This window comes from Cucumis melo, chromosome 6 (genome assembly GCF_025177605.1).
Source record: "Cucumis melo cultivar AY chromosome 6, USDA_Cmelo_AY_1.0, whole genome shotgun sequence".
Classification (NCBI taxonomy): Eukaryota; Viridiplantae; Streptophyta; class Magnoliopsida; order Cucurbitales; family Cucurbitaceae; genus Cucumis; species Cucumis melo.
The window spans coordinates 9,626,663-9,652,968 of NC_066862.1; the positions used below are offsets into that span (position 1 = coordinate 9,626,663).

At 35.4% G+C, this 26,306-nt stretch overlaps 3 protein-coding genes across 8 annotated transcripts; 2 read left to right on the forward strand and 1 right to left on the reverse strand.

Moving 5' to 3' along the window:
• Positions 1-2,769: 2,769 nt before the first annotated feature.
• LOC103496079 (protein DETOXIFICATION 18-like) lies at positions 2,770-7,035 on the forward strand. Its single transcript, XM_008457806.3, has 7 exons — positions 2,770-3,213; positions 4,552-5,096; positions 5,211-5,297; positions 5,389-5,445; positions 6,282-6,520; positions 6,591-6,709; positions 6,807-7,035. The coding sequence occupies exons 1-7, from the start codon at positions 2,959-2,961 to the stop codon at positions 6,912-6,914; spliced, it is 1,410 nt and encodes a 469-aa protein (XP_008456028.1). The 5' UTR covers positions 2,770-2,958; the 3' UTR covers positions 6,915-7,035.
• A 1,458-nt stretch (positions 7,036-8,493) lies between these two features.
• On the forward strand, positions 8,494-14,738 carry LOC103496078 (probable bifunctional methylthioribulose-1-phosphate dehydratase/enolase-phosphatase E1 1). 6 transcript variants are annotated; one of them, XR_007822074.1, is made up of 10 exons: positions 8,494-8,854; positions 10,177-10,313; positions 10,605-10,742; positions 11,409-11,498; positions 11,672-11,827; positions 12,008-12,157; positions 12,241-12,342; positions 12,447-12,527; positions 13,838-13,947; positions 14,034-14,064. XR_007822074.1 is itself a non-coding variant. In XM_051086909.1 (10 exons), exons 1-10 carry the CDS (start codon positions 8,629-8,631, stop codon positions 14,428-14,430), a joined length of 1,320 nt encoding a protein of 439 aa, XP_050942866.1. In that variant the 5' UTR covers positions 8,497-8,628; the 3' UTR covers positions 14,431-14,738. The 6 variants fall into 6 exon arrangements, 4 of the variants coding, with proteins under 4 accessions (XP_050942867.1, XP_050942866.1, XP_008456025.1 ...); XM_051086909.1 differs by lacking the exon at positions 12,447-12,527 and adding an exon at positions 14,339-14,738 and having other exon boundaries at positions 8,497-8,854; positions 14,034-14,152; XM_008457803.3 differs by lacking the exon at positions 12,447-12,527 and adding an exon at positions 14,339-14,738 and having other exon boundaries at positions 8,498-8,854; positions 10,605-10,679; positions 14,034-14,152.
• Positions 14,739-15,245: 507 nt separating this feature from the next.
• On the reverse strand, positions 15,246-25,947 carry LOC103496076 (uncharacterized). The gene is made up of 10 exons (XM_008457802.3): positions 25,686-25,947; positions 21,842-21,945; positions 21,420-21,551; positions 21,240-21,313; positions 21,019-21,124; positions 20,450-20,518; positions 20,181-20,245; positions 20,005-20,103; positions 15,627-15,726; positions 15,246-15,525 (listed from the first exon to the last, which is right to left on the reverse strand). The coding sequence occupies exons 1-10, from the start codon at positions 25,831-25,833 to the stop codon at positions 15,463-15,465; spliced, it is 960 nt and encodes a 319-aa protein (XP_008456024.1). The 5' UTR covers positions 25,834-25,947; the 3' UTR covers positions 15,246-15,462.
• Positions 25,948-26,306: the final 359 nt, after the last annotated feature.

Genomic DNA, 26,306 nt, shown 5'->3' on the forward strand with positions numbered 1-26,306 from the left:
TATTACACATTTTGTTGTTAAATTTAAAACTAAGTTGAGTTTTAAGTTAATCACTTGATTTAATAGTAATTGTGCAATTTTACCAATAAAAGTCAATTTTCTCTTATTGAATAAAACTCAATTTTAGTTATTGATGTTTTTTTTTTTACATTTGTTAGAATTCAAAATATTTTTATAAATGTAGATGAGGTTATATATACATATATTTATTGTGTATGGATAGTATATAATAAACAGAATATATTAATGCTCTATACTAAATGTGATTGCATCAATATCTAAGATTAAAATATCTTGCATTATGTTAAGGATATTTTATCATTGCTATCTAATTTAAATGTACATTATAATTTTCTTGAAACATTTTTTACCCATTGAGAGATTAAATGAGTGCGAAATGTTGTAATATTCATTCATAGTAGAAATGGGAGAAATTTATCACATTCAAAATAAGGGAAAGTGCCGTTGCTAAATCTTTTTCATCTTATATTTCTTATTATTTCTAATTTTAACATATTTTCTTTCAATTTCTTCCTTTATTGATAGATTTCAATTGGTTTTCGAAATCCAAAAGGGTGTCATCATTTATGAATCATTGGTTAAGTCGTTCGTAACCTATATGAGATGGATTCCTGATTTTGATTCCGTCCTTCATATTATGGATTTCAATTTCGTCCTTGTGGTTTTTGGAGTTTGATCGTTTGTATTTTTCAATAATTTGAATGATTCTTTTAAAGTTTTATTTTTATTTTTTTTATGGTTTTGAATTGCTCAAAACCTATAAAGTAGTCAAATAAGATCATAAAATCATGAAACTAACTTGAATTAAGGAGAGCTAGATAGCACATTTTCGATACTATCAATATGACCTATGTTCAGATTTTATAATTTGTTTGTATTAATTATATAATGACAAAACTGCTAAAAATATTAATAAAATATAGTATAAATTAATTTTCTATCAACAATAAACCCTTTTGGATTTCTGTAATGTCATATATATATATATATATATATAAATTTATTAATTATAGATGGAATCTAAAAGTTTACTATATTTTATAAATATTTTGTTTTAATTTTTTATGTTCAAACATGGTAGTAGTTGATAATATGCATACACTAAGTAATCAAGTACACATCGTTTAAACCTTTTTCCACATAAATTTTGTGCTTTAACATTACTTTCCAACTTTATCACCATCATTGCTAAATTTTAAACTTTAGGTTATTTGGCTTATATGAAATGATACCTTTTCATGGTTGATATAATAAGATAATATAAGGAAATTAACGTCTCAATTCTTTTATTAAAATTCTAAAAAGAAGAAGAGCTTGCATAAATTTAAGTATTTTTCATTGGTTGGTTGCAACAAAAGTGTTACTAAAAAATGTTTTTAAGAAAAATACAAGTCCATTATAAAACAGAATGGATAAGAATGAGTAAGTAAGACAAAGCCAAACACCATTCAAACTCTAAAGTCTATATTAACAAAGACTTTGGACTCTTTACACCATAAAATATTCAAACAATAAAGAATGAGAATATCAATTAAAAGAAACAGATAACATATATTTAAAATAGATATATAACCCCGTTGACAACTTGATGGTTTTTATTCCTTTGGTAACTCTTATAATAAATTGATATGCATGAACTCTCTCTCTCTCTATCCAAGACTGGAAGAATGGAAGAATGGAAGAATGGAAGGTTATTTTTCTTACTTACCCTACAGGGTTAAAAAATGGCATTCAACCAATTCCACTCTTAGTTCACATGAAATCAAACATTTTTTTAAAATCCAATTTGTTTTGTCACGTATTCACAATTTTTCTATCAAACCTAATTTAAAGTGCAAATTATTAGAATGTTTTTATCAAATGTGTTTCAACTTTCTAAAATGTGGCATTTTTTGGTTGTTTAATTTATTTGATGATTTTATAGTTTTAAGCACTTAAGAGATAGAATGGAATGAAACATTATTAGTAGTGAAATAATAGAGCTAAAGCGAGTCAAAACAAAGCTTAAATGCATCATTTGAGAAAGATAGGGCCAAAACGATAAAAGTATATTTTTCTTATCCTAGAGCGTTACGATGCTCCAAAAACAAGGTGTATGTACAAGTTTATTGGCATTGAAATGCTCTACCCTTATGCTTCTACCCAAAACATGTTACCATTGCAATGCTAGCTAGTTCAATAATTGATTATGTAAAAATGTTTAATTAGCTGCATATTATATAAAAATGTTTAGCTGCCTAGGGGTCAAGGGGTCCATTACAGCCAACCTCCTACCTCTTTTTGTGGGCAGAAAATTAATTTAACAAAAATTTAAGAAAAGAATTAGGGATTCTGTTATTGAAAGTAAAATTAGCCTAATATGAAAACCTCTAACTTAATTAGCTCAATTTCAAGGTCTAATGAAGATGGTAGCCTTCTTCGAGTAACTTAATCATTATGTCTTGTCTCAGTCTTCTTGCTATGATGATGTAAAGGTTTGGGAGAGACACATTCATGAGCAAATAAGAGAGTGCATGTCTACAACACATTCTCTATGGTTTCATTTCACCTACTTAAGAGGTCCCATCTTCAAAACCTTAAATTGAAATATCCCAGTTTTGTCAAATTTGGATGTTCCATCAAAATCTTGCAATTTAAAGAACTATAATAAACTTTCTTAAAAATATATAGAAACTAAAGAGAAAGCAGACATCTTTTAAAAGGAAAATACTAAAATGGGTAAATTCATTTTAAAACTTTTAGATTAGTTGGGATTTTGATCTCACTTTTCTTTTCATTTTGAAAACTAGAGGGTTAAAATGGTAGTTTACCTTTATTTAATTTCCTTTTTTTGAAAATCCATTAAATAAGCTTAGAAAGTCCAGAGAGGACTCACCCACAGAATCTATAAAAAGCAAGGGGGTTTCATTGCAAAAAAATGGAGAAAGAGCAAAGAAGATGGAAGATTGTAGGGAGCCATTGTTGGAGCTTAGTGGTTTTGAAGGAAATAAGAAGAGATGGTGGAAGAAAGTGTTGGATATGGAAGAATCAAAGCTTCAACTTTTATTTTCCCTTCCATTGATTCTTACAAATGTATTCTATTATATGATAACTTTGGTTTCTGTTATGTTTGCTGGTCATCTTGGTGAACTTGAGCTTGCGGCTGCTACTCTTGCTAATACTTTGGCTAGTGTTACTGGCTTTGCTTTAATGGTATCTCCCTTTCTCTCTCTCTTTTTCTCTCTTTCTCTTTGTGATTTCATGATTTCCGGAAATGTGTCTTTAACTATCTCGTTTATGCTGATAAGAGATGAAAAATGGAAGAAAATGGAAGTGGGTTGTGTTTACAATGATAAGAAGCTCACTCTTTTTTCTTCTTAAAGTCATTGTTCCCACCAAACTTGCAGACAAAGGTTAAGAGATCATAGAATTTAATATCTCACGGTTTTCTTTACACTCGTATGTTTTAGAGTCCAGGCGACTTCTGTTGTGAGATTAGTTGAAGGTTAAGTAATCTATAAAAGAAAAAAATCAGATGAAAATGGTTGTCTTGTGTTAGCAAATGGAACAAAATTATTATCTTAGAGAAGATGAGTGGATTTCTAATTCTTCTTCATCAATAGTTAAGGATAATAATTTGATGTCCAAAATTTTCGTTTTAGGTCCACATAGGTCTCAATTTCTGTTTTTTATTTTTTATTTTTTATTTTTGAAAGAATGTAGGTTGTTTTGAAACAAAGGAGAAAGTAAAGTTCAGGGTACTTTTTATAATTAAAGTGATAAATTATGATTGTGAAAAAATTCTTGTGAATTTGATGGGTAACTTTCTCAGCATGTTGAAGGGAAGCAAGCAAGGATTGGATGACTGAAAAGATTGTCAAAAGTAGGTTAGAAGTAATAAATTTAATTGTGAACTTCCATGGCTATATTGATATGGACCTAGTCTCCAAAGTTCCAATGCAAAATGATGATTAGTGGTTAGGTGATTTAGTCAGTCTCTTTCTTCAAATGGTCCGTTTTCTTTTACCATTTATGTTCATTCCAAATTGGTTAATATTTATTTGATAGACATGTCACTTCGTCATTTAGTAAACCGTGCTGACAACATCTATATAGAATCACGAAATTCTCCTTTTATTGGCATGGTTGAAACTTTTTAAAGTTTAGGATCAAGTAGACAGACCTATGATAGTTGAAGGATCAAATTTGCTATTAATAGCATATCAGGCCATTGAAAGATCCCTCTGCTTGGTGGTATGATCTGTTGTGATAATCTCTAATATTTCCAATATTTCAGCACATAGCATATAAGAAATGGAGTATTCAACTATTATGAGGCACCTAAGGCAGCAGATCTCAAGGTGAGGATGTCAAAATCTGTTGCCTATTCCTATCCAAAGCTCATTAACATCACTAAAACTCAACTTTACCTCGTTAAAATCTGTTCTAAATTCCAAAGAGAGTTTACCTATGATTATGATAACTCAGCTTTATCTGTTTTGGTTTTAGTAGTGTACCTTTTTGGCAGTTAACTTGCTTCTTGTTCTTTAGACCGGACTGAGTGGAGCGCTTGAAACGCTTTGCGGCCAGGCATTTGGTAGGAAGTTTTACGGGAAGATGGGGTTGTATCTTCAAGGCTCTTGCATCTCATCATTCTTTTGTTCCATCATTCTATCAGTTTTATGGATTTACACAGAACAGATTCTAGTGTTGCTCCATCAAGAACCAGAGATTTCAAGGATATCTGCAATGTATATGAAGTTTCTCATCCCAGGATTATTTGCATATGGTTTACTCCAAAACATCATGAGATTTCTCCAAACACAGTCTGTTGTCATGCCGTTGGTTTTCTTCTCTGCTGTCCCAATGTTCATCCACATACCTATTGCATACGCTCTTGTTCACTGTACACGTCTTGGTTTCAGTGGAGCTCCATTAGCTGCTTCAATCTCATTATGGGTGGCATGCCTGATTTTGGCTATATATGTACTTAAAGCAAAAAAGTTTGAGAAATCTTGGAATGGCTTCTCATTAGAAGCTTTTAGCTATAGTCTTTCAAGCTTAAAGCTAGCTATTCCATCAGCAGCAATGTTGTGGTAAGCATCCTCCACTTTTTGCTTGAATGAAGCTTATCGAATAACACGTCGATTGGTCAATCAATTGGCAACTCATGGGTTTTTCTTGCTTTCTGTTGTGATAATCGGTTAAAGTTTGGAGTATTGGGCGGTCGAGGTTATGGTTTTCTTAGCCGGGCTGATGCCAAACCCGGAAACAAGTACTTCACTGATAGCAATGTGGTAAGTCAATTCTACTTTTCTATGTTATTCTGCTACAAATGCAGTCCCTTCCCATTTTTCTTATTTGGTTTTTCTTTTCTTGATCCTTCAGTGACAATACACAAACCATTGCCTACATGATCACTTGTGGACTCAGCGCTGCAGTAAGGTTTGTTATTCCTACATAGTTTAAATTGGGTTTTAATTTAATCTCGATTGAAGTATTGATATGATTAAATTATTTGTAATCCATCAGCTTAAACTTTTAGGTTTAATATGGTGTGTAAGAGTAGGAAATCTTGTATTCAAACTATTCTAATTTCATTTACTTAACCCATTACCTCAAGTTTTGAGGCCGATGATTTCCCCTTTATGCTTTTTAAGAGTTTATCCAAGTCTTTTAAAACCTACACTGCACATGGACGATTTTCTTACTGGACAAATCCTTGCAAAAGGAGAAAATTGTGGGTTTTGGGGGATTGGGGTTTCTGAAGTTCTACTCCTTTTTTTGCATTACTTCTTCCTTTACTTGAGAGACCTACCTAATTATGTAGGGTGTTTAGGCCTCTAACTTCAAGTAGGTGGAGTGGGTTATTATTATTCACTCAAATGTTAGGGACTCTATTATAATACTTCGCATTTCCAACTAAATAACTATAGTAATACTATTTCAAATTCCTTTTCATTACAAAGTTTACTATTTTCTACCCGTTCTCGCTTTCTTTTCTGTTATAGCTTCATTATTTTCTACCTAGACTTAAATTGTTTGAACCACAAACACAAACTATTATAACCTACCGATTATTATAACCCACGACTTATAGTAATTAATAGCTATAATAACCAACTTAGCGTTCGAACATTCCCTAGTTTATTGAACTCAAATCTTATTGTAATTTCCTAACTTAACCTTCACATGTACCTTATATTATTCTCTTCATCTCCTTCTGCCACACTAAATATATTGAAAGTTTTCCTTCTCAAACAAATGATACTTTCTGACAGCACAAGGGTTTCAAATGAATTGGGAGCAGGCAATTTTGACAAAGCCAAAACTGCCATGTTTGCAACTCTCAAGCTTTCTGTTCTCCTTCCTCTGCTGGTCGTTTTAGCACTTGCATTTGGTCATAACACCTGGTCTAACTTCTTCATCAACAGCAATACAATAAGGGATGAGTTTTCTTCCATGGTGCCGTTTCTCGCTATCTCGATAACGCTCGACTCAGTGCAAGGCGCCATATCAGGTTCAGTACTAAAGAAACATCTTTCCCATTCATCATTGCCATCTCTCTTATAATTCTCATTCAACTGCAGGGGTAGCTAGAGGCTATGGGTGGCAGCACTTGGCCGTATACATAAACTTGTCCATGTTCTACTTTATCGGTGTAACGATATCGATCCTTCTTGGGTTTAAGCTTAGATTATATGCTAAGGTGACAAACTTTACACAGAATGTTCATAACTTCATCGTTAAAGGCATTGGTATAGTTCTTTGATCTTCATTTTCTTGTTGATTTGATATTGATGCAGGGTTTATGGATCGGGTACATCTGCGGTCTCTCGTCGCAAACGGGTTGTCTTCTTTTAGTCGCATTGTCTGCAAAATGGATTAAAATGGATCAATCTATTATGAAGTAAAAGATATTTATCTTCTAGTTTAATAGAAGTTTTTAGGAATGAGTGTAAACAGAAATGCTCGAAAAGGAACCTTCAAATCATGTTTGATAATAATTAGGCGTTGGTTCTCTATTTTTGAAAATTAGGCTTATCTACGTCTTCCTTGTATGAGTTCTGTTCTTGAAAACACCCTTGTAAAATATTCTCCAAGTTTTAAAAGTAGATAATAGATTCTGAAAACCTTCCCTTGAAGTTGAAAGCTTTTTAGAAATTTTAAAATATGATTTTGATATTTAAAACAAAAAGTTTGAAAGCTTTCTAAAAATTAATCCAACATCCTTTTCTTGGACTTTGGCCTATTGATTTAAGTTAAATTGAGTTATAACAATTTAAAAACCGAATTAGAAAATGAAGAAAATGTAGCTAAACAAGTAAAATATTCATACGATAGAATGCTATTTTATCAATTTTTTTTAAACGTCAAGTTTAACCATTTTTAAACTTTTTCTCAAGTTTCAAGTCCATTATTTGAAGTAAAAATATGATCACTGAGTTACCATACGTATCATGTTGTGATTATTGCTTTTAAAAATTAGGTCAAATTGAAGAAAACTAGACAGGTTGACTTATTTATGAAATGCTATAATTAAATATCAATGGATTAAAACAACTTATTGTAATCACAACCGAACATGAAGGTTTCAAGAGGATTAAAAAGATGGATGCCTTTCATTTGTTAAACATTTGATTTTTAGTTTTTAGAAATTCGAGGCTTTAAATATTTGTTTTACCTCTCAATTACTAGTTTTTATCATCTATGGCAATGTTTTCAAAAATAAGTTAAAGTTTCAAAATTAAGAAAGTAGTTTTTGGTCAAAATGAGTACTCAATTAATATTTGAGTGGGTAAGAAATCGAAGTTTGTGGTTTAGTATAAAAATGTAGCTTTTGAAAACACTTAAATTAAGCAATGTATCACGTCAACAAGTTTGTATTTTCCACTAGTGAACTAAGATCGAAATGCATATTAAAAGAACTAACATTTTAAACATCCAAATGAATTCAAAGCGAAGCTTTTTGAAAAATTTTGCAGACCTTATTTGGTGTTCGGTTGAATGAGTTAGAAAGTGGAATTCGAGGACTACTCCTTGGTTGGTTCAAGAAGTTCGTGAGTCCACAACTAAATAATATTAGGTCAATGCAGTTACAAATATAATAATTAGGTCTAAAATATTAGAATATATAACATCGTGGAAAAGAATTTGTATTTACTAGATGTAGCCTTTTTACTATATGAGTAGTTGATTATTTCGTTGATTTCAAGATCTATCAGTAATAGAGTTATCAATAATAGATTTTGTTATATTAATAGTTTTCTTAAAGAGTGTTAGGCTCTCTAGGTGGAAATAACTCCCACCTTATTGGAGTTAGTAGAGTTGTCTTGAGTTTAGAAGTTGTAAGATTGAATTTCTCGATAATTCTAAAAAGTAAAATAGATTATTTGGTAAAGGTGAAAAGGAGAGAGAGAAAATATTAAGAAATGGAAAGAATGAGTTTGTGAGTAATGTGTTATCCATTATAATTACCTACAAAGATATGTCATGAGTTCGCGTTTCACAACTCTACTCGTTAACCAAAAGGAAAGCTAAAAGACTCATCCAAAAACTCTTTTTTTGAAAGGCCAGCCAAGGTTTATCCCTTCTATATCCTCCTCTGCTCTCATTTGAATCGCTCAAATGGCAATGGCTTCAGCTCTCCCCCTCAGTGGCGTCAAATTGGCTACGACTTCTCAAGCATATATGGAGACAAAGGCTGCAAACGACACCAAGGCTCTCTTATCCGAGCTCTCCCGCCAGTTCTACACCCTTAGATGCGTCTCCGGCACCGGCAGTAGCATTGCGATCAAGGTTCACGACCATTCCATTCCCCGGAGACAACAGCTAATCGCTATGTCGCTTTCTGGTGGGCATCTCTCCATCCTTATCTTCCCTCTTTCAGTTCTTGTGTTTCCATTTAATTTCTTGCATTTTCTGGCCATTTTGTTACTTTCATTGCTTCCAATTGAGCTAATTGGATCTGTTTGTCTCTTGGGTAAGTGATTTTAGAGGTTCCCCTAATTTCCCTGTAGTCTTTTTGGTTTAAAGTTAAGGTATAATTCCTCCTGCCTCAGCTCTGCTTTCAGTTGAGCTTAGTCTTTCTCGAAGAAGTGTTTCATTGAAGAAGTACCATCTCAAAATCATCTATCTAATCCACCCTGAACGGGTGTATTTAGGCGTGCTTTTAAAATAGGCGCTCAATAGTTAATCACTCTAATGTTCGGTTCTATCCTTTTCTAAGTATTTTTTAGATGCTTCAATCAAGCACATAAACTAAAACTCTTTCTTACTGAACAATTTAAAGTGATTTTTGACTTTTCTACGACAATGTTTGTGGTACTTTCAAACATGACTGAATTTGGATGGGGTGCTTCTGGCCACTTTCCAAATATGCCCCCTACTTTTCCCTGTTTAACAGCCTTGGCTGTCTGTAACTAGCAGATGAATATGGCCATGCAACCTTATAATTCAAACTAATGCTTGTTAGTAAGGAAGGTATACAATTGCCCCTTCTTTTCCCAGAAGAAGATGAACTTGTTATTCTTATGAACCAAAAATGTTTTGCAAGGGTTCAAGCCGTCAAGAACTAGACTGTGGAGTATTTTCTTCATGTTGCAAGATCAGCTTTTCCAAATTTTTCCCCTATCCTTTTCTGTTTGGCAAGAGGATATTTTATACAACTCAACTCCTTGCATCAGAGTAGTCTACTGTTTTCTCCAATAACATGTTTGATAACCTGACTTATCTGTTGGTTGGTCACCCTTTCCATGGACATAAGAAAACTTTATGACTGGCTATCACTCGGGTTTTTATTTGGATTCTTTGGGGAGAATGCAATAAGCGCCTTTTTTGGGACGAAAGCTCCAATATTAAGCTTTTCATGGATGCTGTTATTTCTACTGCCCTGTTCGGGTGCAAATATAAGCACCCTTTTAAACTTTTAAGTCTTTCTTATCTTGTCGCTCATTGGTGTTCTTTCATGTAATCACCTTTGAGTGTGTTGGACTCTGCCCGTTATTTCATTCTATCAATGAAATGTTTCTTTTTCTAAAAAGAAAAAGTCCTTGCGTAAGAGTAAAAAGAGACTGTTCCTTCTCTCTTTTCTTTTTCCTAAAAATTGATTGCTTGGAACGGAATTCATGGATTTAGATGATGAATATTCTTTTGCTTTTGTTGGATTTTACATAGGTGTTAAGAAGAGGAGAATGGTACGTGAGGACACCTACATGTTATCTTCTGGTGGGTCAATCTTACATTCACCACCTCCAAAACCATTTTCACACAAACTCCCAAACTGTTTTGATTCTAGGCCTCTTTTTATGAAGGTCAGTTACCGGTACTCTGTAGATTTGGATAAGGACTCCAAAAACGTCATAAGTCAATTATAAATGACCTTGCTTGAACTGGATATGTTCTATAGATTATATAATTGTGTTCTTGAGTTCTAGAGGAAAGATATAGTTGTGCTATAAATGGCCTAATGATCATATAAGCAATTTCTCCTACACCAAGTGACATTAACCTCACTGATCTCTGCATGAGGGACCGGTCTTTCTCTTGCCTATTTTATTGCCAAATCCATCCACCACAACCAAATTTTGTTTCCTTTTTTCCAGATGCGCAATGCTGGAGCTGTTATCCACAGTCATAGTAAGGAATCCTATCTTGTAACACAGAGGAACCATCATCAAGTACGGTCAAACTCATGGCATCAAAAATTAAACAAATTTCACACTTTAATCAGGGTTTTCCAGGTCAAAGCTGTTTCATCAAAACGGTCAAATGGAAGTCAGTTCCACTTTCTGTACTGTTGTTGGATTAACTGGCATATATAGCATTGCTAAATGTCAACTAGCAGATAAGGATTGAATGGAAAAGGTTCTTCCACACTTCAACCTAGAAAGTTAAAATTGGATGAAGGTTAAACATTTTCAGATTGGTACTTTATTACTAAAAATTTTACATTTTCTTGATTTTACACATCTGTCTGGAGAGTGTTTTCTAGTCTATATGGCTCTTACACAGCTTGAGTGATTCCCGATTCTCTCTTCCTTCTCTTGTACATTTTATGGTTACAGTGTTTTTTTCTATTAAACACAATAACTATAGTTGTGGCACTGATAAGGAGCTGGTTTGTTTTTGTGATTTTGCACCTTAAATCTCAAGGTTATTCAGCACTTTATTTACCTTTTATGATCTCCTTATGTCTTTTAAAATAATTCCAACAAGTTCCTTTGAACTTTGTAGACGATGAAACCTCTGATTTTGTACAATTTCAAGAAATGGATTGATTCTGTCTTAATCATTCATTTGGCAGTTTAATCAATAACTTAATTTTACAGGCTGATTGTTATCACTATCTCTTTGATGCTGCTATTAAGCTTCATCAACTAGGCATTGATTAGTCTTCTCCAACTCAGGGTCAGATTGGGAGCATCAAAGGAATCTCAAGCAACATTTCTGTTAAGGCTGGGGCTCGAGGTTTAGATAATAAAAATCAATGGTTTCCAGTGAGTTAACTTGCGCCCTACTTAATTAGGAAGCTTAAGATTTGAGGTTTTAATTTTTCATTCTTTTCTTTTTCCTTTGAGGTATGCCATTTTTGTATCTGGGCTAAGCGATTTTGTTTATAGTTTGAGCTATTCCAATTTGTCGTTCATTTTTCATTTATATTTGGATGCAGCGTTGCATAGTTCTTGATATTGAAGGGACTACTACTCCAATCTCTTTCGTTACCGACGTCCTCTTTTCGTATGCTCGTGATAATGTTGAAAAGCATTTGATTTTAACATATGAAACTGGAGAAACTCAAGATGACATCAAGTTGTTGCGTTCACAAGTAAGATTGTTTTATTATGTTGCAATCAGTAGAATGTCTATTCTGTTTACACTTTACAGTACTTACCTGTGCATTGCTAGTCTTAATTAAACCAGAAAACAGCCTACCCGCCATGGGAGTTGAGAGGCTATCTGGGAGTTGTTTCTTGAATTTTATGTTTATCAATAAAAATCTTTTTAGGTTGAAGAAGACTTGGAAAAAGGAGTTGCTGGAGCTGTGCCTATTCCTCCTGATAATGCTGGGAAAGAGGAAGTCATCGCAGCAGTGGTTGCTAATGTTGAAGGAATGATAAAAGCTGACCGCAAGATAACTGCCTTGAAACAATTGCAGGTAAGCAAGTAAATAATTCTCTAATTGTCTTACTGCAATTCATTTGGCAGATTTTCTGAGTGAGCTGACTTCTAGCTAATCAGGGTCACATATGGAGAACAGGATTTTCAGGCAATGAATTGGAGGGAGTAGTTTTTGACGATGTGCCAGAGGCTCTTGAGAGATGGCATGCTTCGGGCATTAAGGTAATTACCTTCCCCTCTTGATTCTTGTTAAAACCTGTACAAGTTGCTATTTGAGATTAACCAGGGAGAGGTCCTCCAATGCTCTTATTCCCACACTAGACTAGACCAAACTATATCTAGAGGGTCGTTTGGACACCAACTAGAAGTTGGTCAAACGGGTTATTACAGCTCACTCCATGTTTAAGGTACCAACTATAATTGTGGTTTGTACAACTATTTATAACTTACAATTAAATATAGTAAATACTATTTCAAAACCCTCTTTGCTACAGTATTTACTTGTCTTGTCTCATATTCTCTTTTCTTTTTTGCTACAGTGTTTACTGCTTCCTATCCAAATGGAAATAAAACACTAACTATATGTAACTATAATAACTAATTGAGCATCCCAAACGCCCCCTAGATCTTTAGATTCCGACTCAAATCTTGCTTTAATAGAAGAATAAACCAACTTTTTTCAACAAATTATTGACCCAAGTGAGGAAGAGACAATGTAATTACCAATAAGATCAAAATGATCTGAATCTTTCTTGATTTCTTCCAATTCGGTGATTCAAGATTTGAATCCAGTCCTTTAAATCACATTGGTATATAGAGAAGACTAAACTCAAGCTTAAATCACTTTGAAGCGGAATTTTTGCAGATGTGCTCTCAATTTTCCTCACAATGGATAAAAGATATCTTGTGATTGATTTGCCTTCATTCTCAGGATCTCCTAACTAGAATTAAGAATGTAAGGCCCCTAGTTAGGAAAATAGTAGGATTATTAGTAGAATAATTGAATCAATTTTAGGAGGGGCATGTTAGTAATTAGTTAGTAAGTTGGCTAGGTTATTTTGCTATAAATTGAAGGAGAGGGGTCAGTGAAAAGGGTGAAGAATTTTGAGTTGAAGAAGCTGTTTGGGAGTGGGAGGCGCACTGGAATCTGCCCATATCTTTTCCTTTTGTTTATTCTTCTGTTTTTGTTCTTTTCTTTATGAACTTGTTGCTTAACGAACTCTTAAGAGCTTGTTTGTTCCGTGCTTGACTCATCCGAGATTATCTGGAAATACATTGCCATTATGGCTTGTTCTTGTCTCTTGTTGGCTATTTTCTGAGCGCAGGGGTTAGATGCCTAACAAACTAAGATCTGGAATATATTGAAAAATAAAGAAACAACGAGATCACTCCACGAATTCTCCCCATACTCACTAGTCATTCATTCTCCTATTTATAACAAGATTCACGGATGTTAGAGTTAGTGGGCTTGGCCCATAGGGAAATTCATCATAAGAACAAAAATATCTTAGTTTTTCTTCCGCTACTCAAATTTTCACATAATTCTGTCTTTAGTTGGTTTATCGCTTTCAATAACCAACTTCCAATCTAATTACCATTGTAGCCCATATTAATTTTCTTATCTAGTGCCTTACAGAAGTCTAGTGATATTTGAACAAAACTTCTCCAACAGATATAATAAACCAAGAATAACTTCTAGTATTTCTGACATGAACAGATGTACATATACTCGAGCGGGAGCAGGTTGGCACAAAGGCTCATATTTGGAAAGACTAATTATGGTGACCTAAGAAAATATCTATCAGGATTCTTTGACACTGCTGTGGGGTAAGCAATTGCTGCTCTTTTGTTTTCCATTTCTTAATCATACTCAATATCACAAACATGATGGTGGAACTGCTCTTGTATCTCAGGAACAAAAGAGAAACAAGCAGTTATGTTGAGATTTCAGAATCTGTTGGAGTTGATTCACCATCAGAGATATTGTTCATCACAGATGTCTGTCAGGAAGCTAAAGCAGCAAAAGCAGCAGGTAATGAGTCTACTTTAAGCTATTCTTTGTTCATTTATGTAAGGAAACAAATAAAATCCATTCGTGCTATAACCGAACTGCATTTGACTGAAATGTCCTTTTTAAAATGATCATGTAAAGTTCCAAAAGATTTTCAAATTTACTAATTTCATACTTATTCGAATGCAATATACTACAATGTTTCAGGGCTGCAGGTGGCAATCTCAATCCGACCAGGAAATGGTCCACTGCCTGACAATCACGGATTCCAGACAATCACTTCCTTCTCAGAAATCTGAAATGAGAAACTACATTTTGTAATTACATCCAAAGAATCCTGAAAATGATCAATAACATCACAGCTTGACAATTTTAACCTGAGAGACTGTTCCATTCAGCAAGTTTCCCCTATTTACTCCCTCTCTCGGCGATTGTTGGTCAAAGTTTAAACTGAAGGAATATTTTTTTTGTTTGTACAAGAGTAGTTCTACTTGTCTTGGTCCAAACCTATGTAATGTAATAAAACTCGGTTCAAAATGCCAATCTTTCACTTTTGAAGTATTGGAAGTAAAGCAAATAACAGATAATGTGATCCATTTAGCATCAAGTTTCTGTAGTGTTCATTGGGTATTCTTTGGTAAAACTATTTAACTACGTCCAAATCTATCTGTTATCATGTTTGTAGTATTTCCTATCTATTCTCTCTCCTTCGTTTTCACAAACTAAACCAACTCAACCCAAACACGTCCTACAATTTATCCTTACCAATCTTTCTCACTTGATGGTTAGAAAATCGTTATCTTATGCATATTTTGGAAATTTGAAAATCTGCTTTTTTCTTCTTAGCTGTTGAAGAGATATATTGATTTCCACTTCTGTATGAACTTCAATCAACCAATATATTAAAATAAAATTAGAAAAAATCAGAGTCGACCAAATCGAGACTTGTACACCAAGTAATACACAACAATAACAGCATATTAGGGGATGGAGTTGAGGTAAATCATTGAATAAACAAATAGTTACAGTGAAGCTATAACTTTGCGCCTAAATTCCCTCCTTTGACAACATTAGTATGAACGAATTCATTCCAGAAAAGAAGGCAACACAACCAGAAACAAAAGAACTATAAAGCACTGGCATTGAAATGCTGAGACAGATTTTCCCGATGAAAATTTTAAGAATGGATGAATGGGTGTTTGTATTTTCACATATACAATCAGATTAATGTCATGTTGACTTACTTCAGTTATTCCTAAGGAAACAATCCTGATTTCACCCCGACAAAGAGGCTCCTGTGACGTCTTATGAACTGACAGTATCTCTAGAGCTTACACATATCTGATAAGCTCAACAGCAAATTTTCCCTTTTTTGTTGAATTTATTTCTCCAATCTGAATATGAGGAAAATAATCAGAAGTCGGAAATTCTAAGCTAAAAAATTTATGAACTCGCTGCAACTAGTTTTTGTTTCGATTCAATTGAAAAAACTCACCTTTAGTCTCCCTTTGCCACTAACAGAAACAATATCACCAGTCTTTAAAATGGTTCCATTTTTTGTAATTGGCGTCCAATTGACACGAACATCCCCGCTACTGCTCATGTAACAATTTCAGGTTAATATACTTTCACAAAAGAAAGAGGAGATAAGGTATTGCAACACCTTATTTCCCAGAAACTTTAAAAAAGTTGTGTATTAATCATTCATTGTTATATGAAGGCACGATGTAACCCATCTACAGATAGTACAAATGATATCTAAAGTTTCAGATTATGTTCAAACAGGCAAATCAACAGAAGATAAAAGGAAACTTATCCATTATTAAGATCTGTCATGTATCACCCAATTAATGTAGGCTCAGATGCTTTCATTGGTATTGAGCATAAGGTGTAAAGTTTGAGATCAAGTCAATTCTAATCCACTAGTAAAAATGGAAAATAGAAGGGAAGCACTATTGTGTAAGATTCAACAACATAAAAAGTTTGATATAAATTGTTCACTTTCTCTTTAGGGATTGAAACTTAGACAATAGTTCTTCAAATTGTTTGTTCAAAAAGTTGAATCCTTCGTATTAAATGATTGACACTGGGATAACGATAAAACACTAGACACCAATATTGATGGAACTCAAACAGAGGACAACAACGAGACAGCCACCGCTGGGATCAATGTCGTCATGCCGCCATGGACAACCTACTCCTTCAGTTTCAGAAATAGCCGGTGAGTAGCCCTAGCCAACCCTCGCAGCTGCAGCTAACCACACTGCCTAATGGAGGTTACAGCGCACGCACCAAGCAAATCCTTCCACGTGCCACCGCTGCCAAGCGCCTTTGTCCATGCCCCACCGCCAATCCACTCTGTCGTTCAACCAGTCCAGCCCCTTTTGTTCTCCTCTGCCCAGCTGCAGATCCCTTTTGTTCAGCCACCCATCCATGTGCCGCAAATCCAGCCGGAGCCCTACGTCCATGCACAACCGTTGCCCTCTTTTCACGCGTTGCTGCATTCTGACTTGTTACAACAGCTGCACATCCTCGGTCTCGAGATTGATCAGTTCCATACTAAATCAGGGTTTGAAGTTAGTGAATCTTCGGCCTAATCCAAACCAAATGATGTGCCGATGTATTCCAAGAACCCGGTAACTTCGTCCTCTATTTTGTCATTTAATTATAGAACACCACTACAAGTGTCTTTCCAGGGGAAAAGCTAAATGGCTAGAACTATTTTTCCTGGTCACAATCAGTCAAAATGATTCTTGAGGGATGACACCATTTTGGTTTCTGACAGGAGAGATTCTTCTATCCCCCACTCGATGATTCCCAGGAATGATTCTGGAGAGGGGAGGATTCTCTTATTCGAGCCATGTTGATCAATAGTATGGAACCATAAATTGGCAAGTCGTTGCTATATGCAACAACTACAAAGGATCTATGAGATACTACTCAAAAACTTTATTCGAAGCGTCAAAATACCTCTCATCTGTATACACTTAGAAAACAAGTCCATGAATGCAGCCGGGTACTCTTGATGTAATCTCCCACTTTAATAAACTTTTCTAATTTCACAAAAGATGGACCTGTGCAGACAGATCCTTTGGGATAGTCCGCATGATGACATACAGTATGCTAGATTTGAAGAGGTTGACCAGATTGATGACTTCCCTTGCAGATTTCAACCCCAAGTTTGATGTATTTCGCGGTTGTATACTTGGCCAGAGACCTCTTTCCTCCTTAATGAAGTGTGTTCTAAAGTCCGTCTCAAAGAAGATGGTACAAGTGTCATGAATGTTCTTACTACTCCTACTACTAATTCCGTTGCCTTCAATATTAGATCCTCTACTCATGATAGTGAGAAGCACAATAGAAAACCGATTTTTATCTATTTGTGAGCATCGCAAGAAACAATGGCACACTAAAGATCAGTGTTGGAAATTACATGGTCATCCTCTAGGAGGTAAGAAACGTTCCTCAAATGATAAACATAATTCAGGCCATGCTTATTTGAGAGTCTGCTAAAACCTCTCAACCACCTAGTCCTACCATAAACCAGAACGATCCCAGTCCACCCTCCACCCTAGAAGCCATTGCTTAGTCAGGTATGCCTTAGTCCCTTAATCTTATCAGCGTCGATGGGAAGACTCCATGGATCTTAGACTCGGGTGCTACAGATCACTTGACAGATTCCTTTGAGAATTTTGTTTCTTATATTTTGTGTGCCGGTAATGAGAAAATCCAAATAGCCAATGGTCCCTTGGCTTCAATGGCTAGAAAGGGGAAATTTTTTCTCTTTGAGGGGCTACCTCTCCAGAAATGTGTTGGATGAGCCTAAGATTTCATATAATTTGCTATTTATAAGCAATATTACTCATGAGCTAAACTGCAAAGCTGCTTTCTTACCTGATTCTGTTTCTTTTAAGAACTTGAGCTCAGGGAGTACGATTGGCACTGTCTAGCATATTAGAGGGCTTTACCTCCCTAACGATTATACCTCCACTGGTAGTAACTCTAGGACTAATTTATATTCTTCATACTTTACTACTCCTGAACAAGATTGTATGTTGTGGCATTTCTAGTTGGGCCACCCAAATTTTCAATATATGAAATATTTATTTCCACATCTCTTCTCTAAAGTTAATGTCTCCTCTTTATATTGTGATGTGTCTTCGGGCTAAACAACCTCTTGAAAAGAACAAAACCTAGGAGATCTGTACTCTCCCTAAGGGACATAAAACCGTGGGATATAAATGGGTGTTTACACCCAATACAAGAAAGATGGAACTCTTGACAGAAACAAGGCCAGGTTAGATGCAGAAGAGTTCACTCAGACCTATGGGGTCGATTATTCTGAAACTTCTTTCCAGTTGCAAAATTGAATACCATTAGTCTTGTTATCTGTTGTTGTGAATAAAGATTGACCCCTATATCAGCTAGATGTTAAGAATGCGCTCTTGAATGAAGACTTGGAAGAGAGTCTATACGAGCCCCCCTCCAGGATTTGAAGCCCAGTTTGATCATATGGGTCTGCAAACTTAGAAATCCTTGTATAGGCTAAAACAGTCCTCGAGAGCATGGTTTAATAGGTTTCCTACCTTTGTCAAGTCCCAAGGTTGTATCAGGGGCACTCTTATCACACTTTGTTTACGAAAGTCACCAAGCCTGGAAGATCATCATGTTGATTGTCTATGTTAATGACATTAAATTATCTGGGAATGACACGTTCAGATTATCCAACTAAAAAAAGATGGGTGATGAGTTTAAGATTAAAGACTTGGAAAATCTAAAGTATTTCCTTAGATGGAGGTAGCTAGATCAACAGAAGGTATTTTTGTATCTCAAAGGAAGTATACCCTTGATTTGCTAACCGAAACAAGTATGTTAGGATGTTCTCCTGCTGATACTCCTATTGAGTTCAGCTGTAAACTAGGAAATTCTGGTGATAAAGTTCTAGTTGATAAAGAAAAATATCAGCGCCTTGTGGGAAAGTTAATCTACTTATCACGCACTAAACTGAATATTTCCTATGTTGTGAGTGTCATTAGTTAGTTCATGCAAGCTCCATATGAGGAACAAACAGAGGCAGTCAACAAAATTATGAGGTACTTAAGAACAACTCCTGGTAAAGGGTTGACGTTCAGGAAGATCGACAATAGAGCTAGTGAGGCCTATACTAAGTTTGACTAGGCAGGGTCTGTTGTTGACAGGAAATCCACCTTTGGCTATTGTACATTTGTATGGCGTAATCTTGTAATTTGGAGAAGTAAGAAGTAAGGGGTTGCGGCCAAAAGCAGTGTCCAAGCTAAGTATAGGGCTATAAGTTTGAAGATATGTAAGGAAATTTGGCTGCAAAAGGTTTTATCTGACCTTCTTTAGAACTATGAGATGCTGATGAAATTATTATGTGATAATAAGGCAGCTATTAGCACCGCTAACAATCTAGTTCAACATGATAGAATTAAACATGTGGAGATTGATAGACACTTTATTAAAGAAAGATTGGATAGTGATAGCATATGCATTCCTTATATCCCCTCAAGTCAATAGGTTGCTGATATCCTCACCAAGGGGCTTTTTAAACAAAGCTATAATTCATGTATTAGCAAGTTGGGCCTTATAAATATTTACGTCCCAACTTGAAGGGGAGTGTTAGAATTAGTAGGCTTAAGCCCAAGGAAAGATGAACCCTAATATTCTTTCTTTTTTACATTAAGCTTGTTGTTTATTTATTTTCCCTATTGTACCTTTTATAAATATGAGAAATTAACAAGTCAAATCGTAGTTTTTCTCTTGGTTCTCGATTTCTACGTAATTTGGTATCATATTTCCTTTTTATCACTTTCAATAAAATATGGTTTGGTAGTAGAAAACCAGAAGCCCACCTGATTAAATCCACTAGTTTAGATCGTGAAATCTTGAATCCAGCACTTGCTAAAGCATCCACCCTAAGAGATGCCTCAATGGTTTTAAATGTCTTAGTCCTGCAAATGAAAGAAGAAAACACAACATTAAAAATAATCATAAACCTATATGAAAATTTACCAACATAAACTCATACTTCGGTGGTTCATATTCAAGAGCTGTCAATGGAATCCTCGTACAAGAAACTGTGACATTGCCAACCTGACATTAAGAATGCCATGACAAATAAAGAGATAGAGGAAGAAGATTTTCAGAAAGTTTGATTATCCATTAGGCCATGCAGGTTTCACCAATATGTACCTTAATACACGCAAGAAATGCAGTCGGAGGTAAAACATTTTTTCATTCGCATATTAATTTATGTAACATCATGTTAGAAGCAACCACCCAAGATAATGACACTACCTTGCGCAGTGATGATATCAGGAAGTCAACAAGTTCTGGAACAATGACTACTTGAGCTCCCGTTTCTTCCTGAAAACAAGGGAACGCTAAGAGAATAAGAGAAATCTGGCCCATGATGGCCAGGTGGCAATTTTTAATTTACACAAAACTACTGCTGGAAACAGACAAGGAATGCAGTTAGACGTAGTATTTATCGAAATTGAATCTTTTTCATAAGTTCTGTTCCACATGAAATAAATAAATAAAATGTATATGCCCACATTTCTGACCAAACTTTTGGTCACTGCGGGATGCACCAAGCGCATGATAACCCAAAACAAAACTTTTACCATCAGTTTTTGGGATTTGACAAAGAAAATTATAGTTCTCAACATAAAATAAAACCAACCTACAGATGACCAAAGTTTTACGCATTTATAACACTTCATCAGTCACAAGTTCAAATAATCATTATAAGACAACACACCATTAAAAAGAAGCCATCAATGGCAGCACGTGAAGCATCAAACGTGCAGTAAGAATGAGAACAAAATAGTTGTAATTATACTTCATATTTTATATGATTATACCTGGATTATGATATCACCAAGCTTTTCTCTAGCAATGCCAGTACCAAGAATTGATCCAAGGAAGTCCCCATGTGAACAAGGGTGAAACGTAAAATTTCCTGTGATACTAGTAAAAGAAAAAAATAAAACCCTTCAGAAAGAAGAAAGTTAGGAACAACAAAAGAGTAATTCATTCCACCGCTCAAATAAATGGACTAAAGTGATAGATTAAAGAACGATACCTCAATGCTGAAATTATGTCTGGATCACTTGTTAGTTCATCTGAGTGACCAACAGAAATCCGGCAGCGCTCTGCCTGAAAATTTTGGCAACTTGAAAGGCATGCGTTATCAGCAACATATCTTAGATTCATATACTCAAGCCCTAACTGAAGAAAACAAACGAGACTTCTATATTTTCACCTCTGGGTATCCTCCCTGAGCTATTGCTTTCACGTCAGCTAATTTTTGAATAGCTAGCATTGACTCTTTCACCACAGGTGGGGTAAGAAAGTTTGTATGGAGAACTTCTCGTCTTGATAATGAACGTTTAGCCTAGATGAAACCAAAAGATGTTAAGAACCAAAATCATCCCTCACAAGTCACGACCAAGAGACAAAAGGGTTCCTATATTGACGTTTCTTATGCAAATTTCATCAGAATAAAAGGGGAAGAAAAAGGATTGGCCTTTTCCCTATAAATCTATAGAAATTTGTGGAGTCGTGCTAATTCAGTCTTCACAGCATGAATAAAGAAGGCAAGGTAAAAGAAAATACAGTGAAACGAGATGGTTAAAGCTCTAGTCTTTCATACTAACATGTCGTTAAAAGTTTATCAGGCAATACCATCACAAGAATTTGTTTCACGTCTACAATAACACCTTTATCTCCAACTCCATTGAGTAAAACATCAATATCTCCCTTTACAGCTTGCACTAATTGGCATATTCCTGAAATCACATTTGGATGATTATTAACATGCAACTATTGAAACGTATGAGTAAAAATACTTGGGTTAACATTCAGGATTAGAAGAATTACTTATCTTTTCCCTTATCTCATGTACAGCATGTTCATTTTTTTGACTTTTAATGCAAGTGACATAATTTAAGGATTTGATAGATGTAGGAGACAGGCTGGTGGATACATAGTATAAGAGGAAGTACTTTTTTTCCAAATCAAGGTTATTTTACTCATAATTTATTACGTTTTATCTGCAAGTTCAACATATAATTTTCCTTTTCTGGTATTTGAGGTATCAACTGCCCCACATGGGCTTCAATAGACAACAGGGATACTAAGTTACTATGTTTTCAACACGAAGGTGGAGGCCTCAAACCCAATAGGCACCCCTTCAGAAAACATCTCTAACCATTACTGCGCAAGCGTAATGCCGCAGCCACTTCATACAGTAGTAAACATTGCGCTAAATGAAAGCATACCTTATAATTTAAACACTTTTAAGAAAGCATATTTCTTAAAACATTGTCTGCAAAAATGATTACAATTAAAGTCCTGGTTGACATTTTAAACAAAAGTTGTTTAGTTGCACTACATTTAAAAGTAATTCTATAAGTACTTAATCACATACAGTGGTTGCTGGTCGATCACTTTAGGGATTATCCACTTTAAGAAATGATTTTAAACCAATATGATTTTTTTTTTTTAACAGAGACGAGCTTCTTTATTAAAATAAAACTCAAAGTACAAGAGAATTATATTATGAGAACAATAAAGAAGCAAAAAGGAGGATCTAGGGAATGAAATCAAAAGATAGAAATCTAATAAGTAGTCGATAATCAAATTCTGATCTTCGGCTATTTTTTGGTCCTCTTATAGACCAAAACCATAGATTAGAGCGTCCAAACGTCTTTCATTTCGAGACCTCTAAATCTAATGGTTCTGACTTCTCTCCTTTCAGTCGAGCCCTTGTTCATTGATTTAGTCAAGCCTCTAGACCACAAAGTCTTTGACTTTATTCTCAATGAGACAACTAAAAGAAACAAAGGGGGAAAGAGTCAAAAGAGTTTTCAGCCTTTCCTTGATATTTGACTTGGGAATGGTCAATAGCGGCTGGAGCAGCAGCTTCAACGATAAGAAAGACTGAAAGGGATGCCTCGCTTGGGCGATGGTCTCGATATTTGAACCTCTGCTGCAAGAGGCTACTTCTGAAACCTTTGGCCTCTTCAGCTGTTCCGAAACGGGTAATTAAATGGCCTGATGTCTGACCCTGAGTTCTCTTCCTCTTTAAGTAAGTTACCGTACAAGAGACTCTCGCCTCATACGGCTCCGTCTCGACATCAAGACCTCCCCTTTCCTTTGACCAACAGGTCCTCGAACCAACCTGTCCTCCCTTTCCATTCGTAAGCACTTTCTTTTCATTCATTGATTGAAGTAGCTCTAGCTTGCTTCCAAGTCCAAGGGGTAGAAGCTAGTTGTCAGAAGCTCACTTCCGGACCGGGATCAAAAGGTGCATCCAGACATCTCAATTAGGTTAACACCCCTTTAGTGCCACCATCATATCCAATTGAACATCCAAAAACATTGAAACTCCAACTAAACCAAAACAACCAACACAAATACAAAACAGAAAGTAAAGAACAACAGGAGATAAACAGTTCCAAAACAAGCCCAAAAATAAACTCCTATAGAGATCAAAAGAAGTAGAAGTAGGTCTTCCACAAAAAATCAGCAAGCTTGTGTGTCTTGAGCTTCTGGCATTGAATGCTTTACTCTTAGTGGAATCCATTTCCAACTCTCTGTGAATTCTCATATTAACTTCACACTAAACCTGTGATCTATCCAGATGAATTCATTATCCATCCATGAGTGTGAATGGATTTCACATATTATCTACACTAAGTCCCCATTCTGTCGTCGTTAATTTCACTCGCTTCTCGTCTTCTGATCTCCCGGCATTGTCATAAATCTTTATCGGAAGCTCAAAATTGAGCTCATTATTTGGCTCCAATTCGAAGAGTCTTTCAGCAGAAATCTCAGCGATATCTACATTGCTATGGAGATAGCATGCATACAGCAGTGCCCCCCATACTTTCAGACCTGCCTTGATCTCCATCCCTTTCGTTATGATTTTATAGCCTACTTCAATCATCCCTGCTCTCCCATAAAGATTCACCATACAAGCATAATGTTCCATTGTTGGTTTTATTCCATACTCCCCTTCATCAAATAATACAATTTCCCCCCTTCCTTCACCAACCCAAGATGAGCACAAGTTGACAAGAATGACACAAATGTTGCAGTCTGGCAAATCACCAAGGTTTTCCATCACTTTGAAATATGTCAAAGCTTCTGCGGTATTGAAATGATCAGAGATTATGGAGTTCCATGAGACTATGTCTTTTTGAGGCATTTGCTGGAACAGCCATTTTGCTCTGTTAAGCTTACCACAGTTGGCATACATGACTATCAAGGAGTTAGCAGTGGACAAATTACATTAGACTCCATGTTGAATTACCCACCCATGGATATGTAACTTGAATTTCAGTGATGAAATGTTAGAAAAAAGGGAGGACAAAGCAACGGGCTCATAGCCTTCTAGAATCATTTGATCAAAGATGTCTAATGCCTCAAAGTGAAGCCCATGGCGTGTAACCAGTTAGCATTGAGTTCCAGGAAACAATGTCCTTATAAACAATTTGATCAAACACTTCCCTAGCCCTCACAATGCTACCACATTTGGAGTACATGTCAACTAAAGCATTGAGGATAAAGACATGTCCAGCAAAGCCAGAACGAACAACATGCCGATGCACCGCCTCTCCAGTTTGAATCGACCCAATGCCACCACAGGCCTTGTGCACACGAGGAAAAGTGAAATGGTCAGGTTCAACACCTTCTTCCACCGTTTGAAAGTAAAGTGCCAGAGCATCTACATAAAGACCAAGTTCAGCATATCCAGAAATAAGAGAATTCCAAGCAAGTGCAGAGAAATTATGATTACCAATTTCGTCGAACACCGGGTGTGCATCCTCCATGTACCCAAAAGAAGTATACAGACGAAGAAGCTTAGAAGTTAGAAGAAACACCCACATTTCTGCTTAAAAGATTGGTGGGTATTAAGCGATGAATCCGAATACCATGGTGAATGGCTCGCAATTGGTAGCAAAGTTCCAAAAGGGAAGAGAAAATTTCAGGATCAATGAGGGTGGAAATGACAGTTGCAAAGAAATCGCCATTGGACAAACAAACCGTTGGAGAAGAGAGGGGAAATGGCGGTTCCAAGGCGCTCATTTGTGGTTTCTGTTTAAACCAATATGATTAACTAAAAGCGATTTAGTATAAGTTACCAAACACAATTACTTTTAAGAAAAACATTTTTGCCCACCAAAATCACTTAGAAAGCTAATCTAAGCACGCCCTAAGTCATCCATCTCCTGACGCTTATATCCTCAATTAGCTACAAATACCACCCCTTACGACATTCATTCGAAATGGAATTGAATTCATAATAGCCAGGTTAGGAAACGGAAGATTAATCCCATTTAATACCCAATAAAAACTAATATCACCTGAAGTAAGTGTTCGAATACTTTGATCTTAGCAAGCAACCACAGTAGAATTTAAGAATAAACCGCCCACTAAACAATAATAATCCATAATTTTCTATAACATTGAGAGGGTTTTGCATTGCTCCAGAACAGAGAAAGATGAAGAAGCGAATCGAAACCTGAGGTGCCCAGAGGAGAAGAGGGAAACCGGGTCTCGTGAAAGTAGAGCCTATTGAGATTAACGGGAAGGGGTCTTCGGAAACTGGAAAACTGAGATGCTATTCTTAAACTCCATAGAGCTCCAATGGTCGTTGTCGTAGCGGCCATGGGTCACTGAGTATCAACGCGCAACCGTTCCAAACTTGATGGTTAATATAACAATCATCCTCTTTTAAATTTAAACAATGACATAGTAATGACTATAAAAAAACTAAAAATGGGCTCACAAGAAAATAAAACACACAGCCGAAGACAAAAATATATAAAAGGAAGGACCAACTACATAAATAGCACAAAATAATTATATTTTATTTATTGTTACAAATAGGATTTAAAATTCCTCTACCATTCTTCTAAACATACAATCATCCTAAAAATACACCATCAAATCTAGACATTTTTATTTTTTTTCTAAAAAAACAAAACCCAAAACTTCAAACAAACACTCAAAATCTTAAATTTCCTCTCATTTTGGATTAGGATAGGAGTAATTGCAAATATTATAGATAGAAATTCAAAATTTTGGTTGAATATTCTAAAGGAAATAAATCTCATAATCTCTGATTCCCGTAGTAAAAGAA

Excerpts from the sequence above, each read along its gene's own strand:
- LOC103496078 (XM_051086909.1), top strand. The coding sequence starts at position 8,629 with ATGGCAATGGCTTCAGCTCTCCCCCTCAGTGGCGTCAAATTGGCTACG. Across the intron at positions 13,948-14,033 it reads TTCTTTGACACTGCTGTGGG|GAACAAAAGAGAAACAAGCA; the intron begins GTAAGCAATTGC and ends CTTGTATCTCAG. Across the intron at positions 14,153-14,338 it reads TAAAGCAGCAAAAGCAGCAG|GGCTGCAGGTGGCAATCTCA; the intron begins GTAATGAGTCTA and ends ACAATGTTTCAG.
- LOC103496076 (XM_008457802.3), bottom strand. The coding sequence starts at position 25,833 with ATGGCCGCTACGACAACGACCATTGGAGCTCTATGGAGTTTAAGAATA. Across the intron at positions 21,946-25,685 it reads TTCTCCTCTGGGCACCTCAG|GAATATGCCAATTAGTGCAA; the intron begins GTTTCGATTCGC and ends ATGTGATTTCAG. Across the intron at positions 15,526-15,626 it reads GTGGCAAAGGGAGACTAAAG|ATTGGAGAAATAAATTCAAC; the intron begins GTGAGTTTTTTC and ends CCTCATATTCAG.
- LOC103496079 (XM_008457806.3), top strand. The coding sequence starts at position 2,959 with ATGGAAGATTGTAGGGAGCCATTGTTGGAGCTTAGTGGTTTTGAAGGA. Across the intron at positions 5,446-6,281 it reads GGACTCAGCGCTGCAGTAAG|CACAAGGGTTTCAAATGAAT; the intron begins GTTTGTTATTCC and ends ACTTTCTGACAG. Across the intron at positions 6,521-6,590 it reads AGTGCAAGGCGCCATATCAG|GGGTAGCTAGAGGCTATGGG; the intron begins GTTCAGTACTAA and ends ATTCAACTGCAG.